The sequence below is a fragment of the Atta colombica genome, unplaced genomic scaffold, assembly GCF_001594045.1.
Source record: "Atta colombica isolate Treedump-2 unplaced genomic scaffold, Acol1.0 scaffold140, whole genome shotgun sequence".
Lineage (NCBI taxonomy): Eukaryota > Metazoa > Arthropoda > Insecta > Hymenoptera > Formicidae > Atta > Atta colombica.
Window position 1 is genome coordinate 36196 of NW_017259229.1, and position 10001 is coordinate 46196.

A 10001-nucleotide genomic window follows, 5' to 3' on the forward strand; every position below is an offset into this window, starting at 1 on the left:
TAGATAAAAATGTGAAAATAACTTTATTGAAACACCAAAATAATTATGTAGGACAGTTAATGTTAACAATACTGCAAAAAGTTATAACATTCTAGCAACCAGTTTAAACGTCCTATAACATAATTATTTTAATGATCCAAATAGAATTTTTAGATCTGTATCTATCTCTTGAATTTTTAGATACTTCAACAAAACTATCCTTCATATGAATATTAAAAAATTGACTTCTTTCTGATTATGAGTTTTTGTAGATGCTTGAATGAATCAGATTTTCCAACTTTAAATCAGTACTTTAATACTTCCTTTTGTTTATTGCTGTTTTTTGGCATAGTGCAATCAGTCAGTCAATCGAACGCTACAGGATGAAAGAACGGGAACGATTGGCGAGCCGTGCCTAAAACTACGCCCATCACAACTATCAGAACTAAAGTATCGTACATATTACCACCGCAGTTTCGCAGTTCGTGAGGAGGGAGAGGATCGCGCGCGGCACTCTCGCATGTTTCAGTCGAGTTTCGTAGTGCTTCATCAGCACTACGCGACATCATTCAACCTGTCAAAATTTAGCAGTGCGAAATCACGTGCAACATGGGTGTATGCAAGATAGTTAAATGGTTCAAGTAAGTTGTTATTCACATTAAATTGAAAATGCAAGAGGAAAGTGCCAAAAAGTGTTGGAAAAAATGTTAGTGGAAACAGAGAAAATGTATCACAATTTCCAAGTTTGATGTTCTCCATGCATTTGATTTGAATTCATTTTTCGATTTATTAAAATTATGATAGTTGCTTGAGTTTATTTTTCACAATTACATGGGCTGCTTTACATCTCAATTCGCTTTCGGCACTTGCGTTTTCAATTATTTATTGTAGAATTAGGTACTTATTTGCTGAAATCATGCTTCGTTCATAATATCTAGAGCAAAATCGATTGCCACAAAAATATATTATGTTCTGATGATCTTATCAGTAGCAATATGCCATTACAGATATCAAAATAGATTAAAAGTACAAGATTCCTATAAATATATATAGCGATGTAAACTTATATTATTAACGAGAGATATCGATTCATTGCAAAAGAAATTAAATTTTTTAAAAATTTTATCATATTTTTAACGCATCAAATTAAGCTTCTGACATCTATTTATTTTCTCTTTTATTGATGAATTGTGCAATTTAAAAAAAAACTAATGTACTTTGCTTTAAGTATTCTAAATGTTATACCATTTCCATCACTATCTTCATATATTTTAAAAGAGAGAGTAATTTGGATAATTTTCTGATTTAAGAAAATAATATCTAATTATCTATTTTGTATCGACATATGCTCGATATAAGGTGAAGGTCGCTGATACTGATATCATATAAATGATAAAAGCGCCAAATAATTAATCAGAATTTATTAAATATAAATTATTAAATATTGAATTATTTAATATCTATACTCTAAAAAATAATTTGGCATCCATAATGTTATTTCTTTTGTTACCTACTATGCATTTAAATTTTTTACTATCAAATATAAAAAGAAGCACATAACAATTTTTATATAACAATCTTTATATGAACAGAATCATCAGATACCTAATAAATTAAACTCAAAATATCTTTTGCAAAAAAAATACTCTCGTATATATCATTTAAAATAATTTACTTCTTTATATCTATCAAAACAATTTGTTCTTATTACAATTAATTTTGTATGTTTTGTGAAAAATTTTTTATTAGGCGCTTAGTCTCTTTCAGAAATGAATTCAGGAAATATGTCTCTGAAAAATACAGTGACAATATGAACTGAATTTATAGCTCCTATTCTATCGAGCTCGATGTCTACGAGTTATCGAACGAAAGAGAAATGCATCGCGATAATCATGATAGATATCTCAATTCAAATTTACATAAAGATAATTGAGTGATATCAGCAGTTCGCTCAATCGATGTTGCATCTGTATGAGAAAGAAAGACGTGTATTGGGTATGATATGAGTAATATAAGCGGAAGAACACGAGCGCGCGCGGGAGAGATTCTACGATTTGTACTTCCGCATGAGTTTCTCTTCTCCGTAGCGCAACATCTTGATTGCTTTCCATCTCGTGAAAATGTTCCGAAAAGTTCGAGCGTATCGAAGACACACAGGCTAATTATGGTCGAAAGAATAGCGAATGGGCCTCCTGTGGATTTGGGCTATGGAGATTGTACCGTTAACAAGACATTTTAACCGACCGTGTACTCGCAGCTCATAATGACTGCCATTATCTCTTCGTGCGAGATCGTGCGACATTACCGTACTTAGGCCGTACCGCTATAAAATTGCACTGCTGGTATTTAAAGCCGCGAATTGCGCCGGCGACAAATAAAAAGAAACAGCCATTATCTTATTGAGCGAAGGTAACAAAGAAAGCCGTGAAGTTTGTGAATCTAAAGGTGATGAAAAACTTTATCTAAACCGGGACAAATGCAATCTTGTATAAACTGTCCTAGAATGACTGATCTTGACTTTAATACTATAATCTTATGCAAATTAATATGAATAAAAGATAATTTTTAGAAATTTATATATATTTATTATATAAAAAGGATTTACAATGTTTATTACCATATTTTTGAACATATTAAATAAAAAAATATTGTAAACTTGTTAATCTTTTTTACGTAATAAAAGTATATAAATCTAAAAATTACCTCACAAAGATAATATATGAGATAATATATAATATATAATATCCTTGAGTAAAATAAAAATCGCTTATTTTGGTTTATAAAAACAAAACGATACATATCTATTCTATTTTGGAAGAAATATTATAATTGTCAAGTCTATACTGATGATATTAGCAGATATCTTCAATATATCATTAAATATTAAATTTTTATAGCTGTACATAAAATTTAATATAGTTTTTAGATATTACATAAATGGATTTCTACGACGAATGATCTTGTGAATTTATGGTATCTTCCTTATAAACTTTCAATTGGTGCTCAATGAGGCATATAAATGATCAGTACAGAGACGTTGTAACTTCATAAATAATCACATATTACTATTTTCTATAAGAATAATAATAGTATTATATTCTCGTATTATAATTATAATCCGACAAAAATTATTTTACATTAAATTAAATTGCCAGGTAATTACGTAGACAATTTAAAATACAAAGAAACTTTCTATCGACTGGATCTCTTTTATATATTATTTTCGTTCAGAATATGATTTATATGTATGTTCAAAAACCATGAAAACCGTGAAATCTATTTTGTGCAATAAATGTTCGCAATAAGTCATATAATTGATAAATAAATAAACATTCGTACTATATCAATTTCGGTTTTAATAATACAAAACATATTGTTAGTGTTAAATTGAAAAAGTTTAATAATTTTAGAGCTTTAATAAAATAAAAAATAGAAATCGATAATTACATATCTTTCAAATCAGTTAATTTAAAATTAATTTGAATTTAATTTGATTTCTTTGATTGTTAAGATAAAAATTGAACATGAAAAAGTTACATACTGAAGTATTTCGGAGTATTATAAATTCTAAAATTTTGCAAAATTTTACAAAATTTAAAGTAAAATATTTTAAAAAGAGAAGAGAATTATATCCAAATGATAATCTTTAGTATTATCTTAATATCAATAAATTTCTTTAAATTATTGGCATCAATTTCTTTCATCTCGCATCTTAATGTGTTCATTATCGTTACAAAAAGAATAAATAATATCATACACACGCACGCGCGCGCGCGCGCGCGCGCGCACACACACACACACACACACACACATATATATATATATTAAATATTGCTTATAGAATAAGTTTGTTGATATTCATGTTCTTTCCAAGGTTGATTTTGACTCTTAAGACTGACAAGCCTACCTCAGATTAGTACGAAATCATGGTTGTCACGATATACGACTTTGTTCCGTGAATACTCGTATGCGATGAAGAAACTATTGTCATTTAGATGGATTAAAAAGTAAGTAATTCAATCGTTCAGAATCCCAGAAAATTCGTCAAGATTCCTTATTAAAATTTGATGTAGAAACATAAATATATTTCTCAATAAAAGACGTCAAGAATATTTCAATTAATCATAATTAAAATCGTGATTTCGCAATGTATTTATTACAATAAGAATGAAAAGATGTAAGTTATTAATTTTTTTTGCTGTCGTACAATTAGATTTCTCTTTCATTTAGAAGAGTGTTAAGAACATAATTTGTTTTTAATAACTTATTAACTTATTAACAACGATATTTTTCCACATATTATTATTATTTGAGAGTTGATAGTCATATTTTTATCACAATCCCTTTGATATCAGCCAGTGAAATGGCAAGAAAGGAGAAGAAAAGAGAGAAATGTTAACGAGAATACGAAATGATTCGCGTCATGAAGTAATAGACGCCGTTGTTCTGTGATCCGTGGAGAACGAATCGTCGGGGAAAGTGCAAGTTCGCAGATACGATCGATCTTGCGGTCGCGCAGCAATTGCCATGGATGTACATTCATCGATTTTCTACCGGTTTTTATTCTTGCTTCTGTTTCACGATACGGTTCGTCCTACTGACATCAGAAACCTTTATTATTTGCCTCTTAAAAATCTATGCGCAGTAGATGATGTCTTTAAAAACATTTCAAATTTAATTAGCTTTCTAATGAAACTGATAAAATATCAATGAATTAAAGAAATTTATCAGTATTAAAATAATATTACAAACTGTCAAATATTACCAAATATCTAAGATTTATTTAAAGTTTGCAAATTTTGTAGTTTTTAATATCCTGAAGTATACTTATGTATGTAACATTTTAACTTTGTTCAATTTAAATTAAAGTGAATTTAATTAAATTCAAAAAATTAATTTTAAATTAAATTTTTTAATTTAAATTAAATTTAAAATAATCGGAATAAAATCTATTTCTATTTTTTATTTTACTGAAACTTAAAATCAATGAAGTTTTGGCAAATACATTATCTTCAAAATGTTCTTTTTTTCAACTCGTAATGACAAACAAAATGTTTGCTATTAATATTATAATACAATATTCCAATTTCGTTCGTTGAAAAGTTTTCTTAAGAAAATGTTAAGTTGTACACAGAAAAATAAAATGTATGATTGTTCAAAGAAATTGATATGAATAACAATACTGATAATTTGTATCTTAATCCAATATATTATTATGGAAAGTATTACACATAAATGTCAGAGCAATCGAAGAATCTAAAATTCATCGATAAATCAAATGTACTATCAATGAAATTAAAGGTATTTGGTTATGGGCGACAAGAAAACATCTACTCAAAGATAGAATGCAATTAGAATGCTAAATATCATTCAAAATAAATCTCAAATATATCGTTTCTTTTTCTTTTTTCAGAACAACCACGCGGTCGGATAGGGATGTACAATCCACGTCGCCGATGCCGCAAGACGGCCGCAAGTAAGTGCGCATACCTGTTCTTGCATATCTTTTAAATATGAATGTTTGCATATCTGTTCACAATTATCGTAAAAAGAAAGGAGGCTTATATCTTAGTTTATGTCACAAAATATACTACACATAAAAACATTTATTCAACTAGCAAGTATAACAAGAAAATTATTTAGAATTCTTGTTGGATCTTATTTTGAGCAAAAAAAAAATTGAATTTTTCTGGACTCTTCTATGCTTTCAATGAAATTCCAAAGTATTACAAACGCATACATCCAAAGGCGCTTTCAGCAGCCATTTTCGTGATATTTTTCAAAATACAGATTAAAAATTATGATTATTATTTATTTTTGATAAATTTTATTTTAAGAAGTAAATTTTTGAAAAAATATATTTAAATGAAAATATCACAAGTTAATTCAAACATCAATTATTAAAATACAAGCATATAACATTTTTGATAATTTTATATAATTTTTAATATAATCTCGATTTATTTTAATTTTTCTAACTTAATTTGTATTTTTTGATTTATATTTTTTATAAATCTTGATATGCTTGCAGAAAAAATATATAATTAATTAAATTTTATTTAATAATTAAAGATAATACAAGTTCATCATATAGTATAATATTTTAATATATTTTAAATGTTAGGATGCACAATATATTTGAAAATAAATTATTAATGACACAACTACTGTGAAATTACACTCACAATATTATATACGAATCTTTTCCATAAATTTACTTCTTTTTACATTATATTGATTTCTTTTTTATCAAGAAAATCAAATATCTAAAAGATAAAAAAATTGATAACATACCCTCGACGCGCTGAACGTTTTTCTTAGTGTGATTCTTTTACGTTAATTGTCCATAGCACATACATCGCCGTTACCTTCATTCGAATTATTTTTCGTCCGTGTATTTTGATTATACGAATCAGGAATCACGAATCAGGGATCAAATTCAGTAAATCGTGTCTTGAATATGAACTTTTACACTGAAAAAAGAATACTTTGAATCAATTATTCAGATATTTAAATTCGCTAATATCACACATACACATACTCTTGTAACAATCTTAATAAATTTAATTCAAGACACGTTAATTGTGTGTGACACGTTAGTTGTGTACGATATATTTTCAGACTTGAAAATAAAAATAATTAATCTTCAAATGATAGAATGATTTTTCATTAGTAGTTTTAATAGTCTGAGGAGGATTATTATAAAATAGTAATATTTGATTTCTGTAATGATCGTAAATCATTTGAGTACCTCGAGCTTATCAATGACTCTCAATTTATAAAACAAGATGCTAATTATAAATAATAATCTCGGTCTCAATAATCGAAATTATTTCATAAAGATAATCTTACAAGATAAATTGCGACATTACTATGGGTATTTTGCATTTTCAATTTCTGAAACTGTGAGCAATTATTGATGACTAAATGTCCAATTTTTTTTCAGTTTAGATTAATTTAATCAATTTATAACTCATTTTATATTTTTTTCTAGTTCTAAAAATTAAAAATTAAAGAAAGAGTAAAATCGAAATTAAAGTTACATTAAACTACATTAGTAGAAACAGATAAAAAGTAAAAATATTAAACGATGTATATACATGATCTTGCGACTATAACAATCGTATATTAATCATACAATCTTTTGTTTAATTGAAATTATACCAGCAGTGATAACGATCAACAGAATAATATTTGTGACGTCGATTACTACGTGCACAAACATGCAACCAATTTTTACGGATATACATAAATAATTGCACAGATTAATTATCGCGTATAAAAATATCCTGCATCTAATTAACTCATGCACATGTAAAGCATGTATGCTATCATATGGTTGATTCTATGATCACACGAAATACACTTGATGAATCTGTTACTTTCGTACCAAAATTTCGATATTACAAGAATTTTTTTAATCACCAATTACATCTAAATTCCCAAAATCCATTGCTGTTCACGATGCTTATCGAGTCTGACCGAATTCCAACGAAAATAATTTCGAATTTGCGCTTTCAAAACGAGACCGATACACCGGACGTCCATGAACGCCATTACGTGTACGCAACACGTCACGTATGTGATGTATGTACAATCGCGAAGATAAAATTAACTTTATAGGACACTACAGATTGATTTAAAGATACGCAAGTTGACAGATGGGATGCTCAGAATACTCAAAAAAATTTTTATTTAATATTAATAATTAGAAACATTTTTAACTAATAAATTCTGTTATAAATTTACATTAATTTACCTCACTAAGAAAAATGCAAAAATAATAATATAATAAACTCTTCTGGATATCTGATCCAATATCTTTTATATTCCAGAATAAGATTTTATAAAAAATTATACATGACGTGCTGCCTTGACAAAAATTAAAGTGGAGTATAAGTCAAATATGGAGGAGAAGAACAGAAGTATAAACGAGTTTATAAAGAAGCTTCTAGTTAGTGAAAATTAAGACAATGAAACATTATCTCTCCTTAAGTTCAACTTCGATTTTGATCTTCGCCACAATGTGACTACTCCACATACTGCGCACATTCTAGTCACATAAGGATTGAAAAGATCTACGTACGTGGATCCTCGAGAAGCTATTTCGACGCATTATCCAAAACCGATCGTCGTCTGGCTCCTCTCGACCTCGTCCACGTCGTAATTCTGCACAAATTCGACCACGATTCCGCCGCCGATTCTTCAACCGTCTCCGGTATTCGAACTTGTCCGAACTCATAAAGTGACGCGAAGTTGCAGCTTCAGCACTTTCCTTGTTCCATTCACGTCGTTCGCGCCAATTTCGTTCGCGCGGGAAATCGTTCCGTATCTGAAATAGCGTTTCGGAATCCAATGATCTCCACGATCATTGTCAATCACGAATACTGATAAAGAATATGCAGCACCCTCGAGAGTCGGATTAAGGGATAAATAACGCGACAAGGGAACTGAAATTTGTCCTGCCGCTAACATTTTTTTCGCGCGCTTTTCGACGATTCGGGCGGCCAATCACGATCCCGTATTCCGAGACAGCGATCTCTGTATGATGACGGATCAATTATTATGCATATTCTTATGCCCTCTCTAGTAAGATAAGAGTAGAAAGTATTTGAAACGTAAGGACGAACCGACATAAACACAAATGTCAAGTGTACTTGTATTATCTGAATTTTTGACAATTCTTACTTTGCTTCACTTCGTATCCTTAATTTGTTGAACTTTCGTGTGAAGGTACTCGTAAATATACGCTCATTAAGTGGTAAATTTTACTTTGTTGTACATATTGTATTGCAACGAGAAGATCTTTATTGAATCTTTCGATACTATTATATCTTGTACGCATGCAAAAGAGATAACTAACTTGCGTATTTTTTCACAGTAAATACGTTTTTGCAAACGACGATTTATATGATGAAAAGTGATGTCAACTCTACGATTAATTACACTCACTTTATAACTGATTCATAACGCCCAGTTATGCAAAAATCTATGTAAGGCACCAGAGAATAACTTGCTTTGTCACATGGAAAATTTCGAATTTCCCACTGACAGTGGGACTCTCCCACGCACGATTCCCCGCTCTTTCAGGTATAGTTTACTCTGAGAAGAGTAAGAACTCTGAGAAGAAATATCGAACATTAATGCTCGTATTCATAGTAAAGCCTTATATTTAAGGCTTCCTTAAATTTATCTTCAAATGCTCTACAAATTATATCATTAGTTGCTGAGCATTTAAAGATAAATTTAAGAAAGCCTTAAGTACAAGGTCTGATTATGAATAGTGCCTTCTAAAAGACATAAGTGCCTTCCAACAATACAAATGACACGTTAGATCATTACGTCTTTGTTTGCCAATGTTAAATAAAGATGACATGACCACTGTGTCGCACTATATTGCTTGTTGGAAGACACACTAAATAATTTATTTACCTTTAACACTCAAGAAAACTTTCTCTGAAGATTATGTATCAAATCATACTTTTTTAAACTTACTTCTGCTCTAATTTAATTAATCTTAGTAATTTTCAATTATCTTGATTGTTGATTATACAGTCATAAATGTAATATTTTTAGATTGATAAATTTTCTAGTTTAAATTTTTTATTTTGTTTTTTAATCTCCTTTAGACTTTCATTTACTTTGATCCACAAGTTTTTACATCAGTTATAAAAAACAAATATTAAATTTTTTTATGTCTAAATTTTCAGCTCATAGAATTCTTCTAATGATTAGATTCTCATTAGACATCAACATTTTTTTAGATTAATTCTGATTGTAAAATGCTCAATTTCTACTCCATAATTTGAAAATTTGAATATATATATATATATATATAAAATGAGAAATTATAAACTAACACAAAACTAATAAGTTTTTTGTAGATTTTAATTGAACAATTTAGAAACATATGATAATAAAACATAAAGTACAGGCAATAAGAATCAACGCTGTTATCAATTAGCGCAACTCTTTTTAATATTAAATATATAAACTTTGACCTTGAACGTTTCCCTCATAGT

At 28.8% G+C, this 10001-nt stretch overlaps 1 protein-coding gene across 1 annotated transcript in view; it reads left to right on the forward strand.

The window, feature by feature from the left end:
* Positions 1-523: 523 nt before the first annotated feature.
* The window catches only part of LOC108684795, a 15770-nt gene continuing 6292 nt past the window's right edge, over positions 524-10001 (forward strand). Inside the window, 4 exon segments of the mRNA XM_018189280.1 lie at positions 524-620; positions 3854-3889; positions 3891-3986; positions 5393-5455. Of these exon segments, the coding sequence (XP_018044769.1) occupies positions 589-620; positions 3854-3889; positions 3891-3986; positions 5393-5455 (227 nt within the window). The 5' untranslated portion in view covers positions 524-588.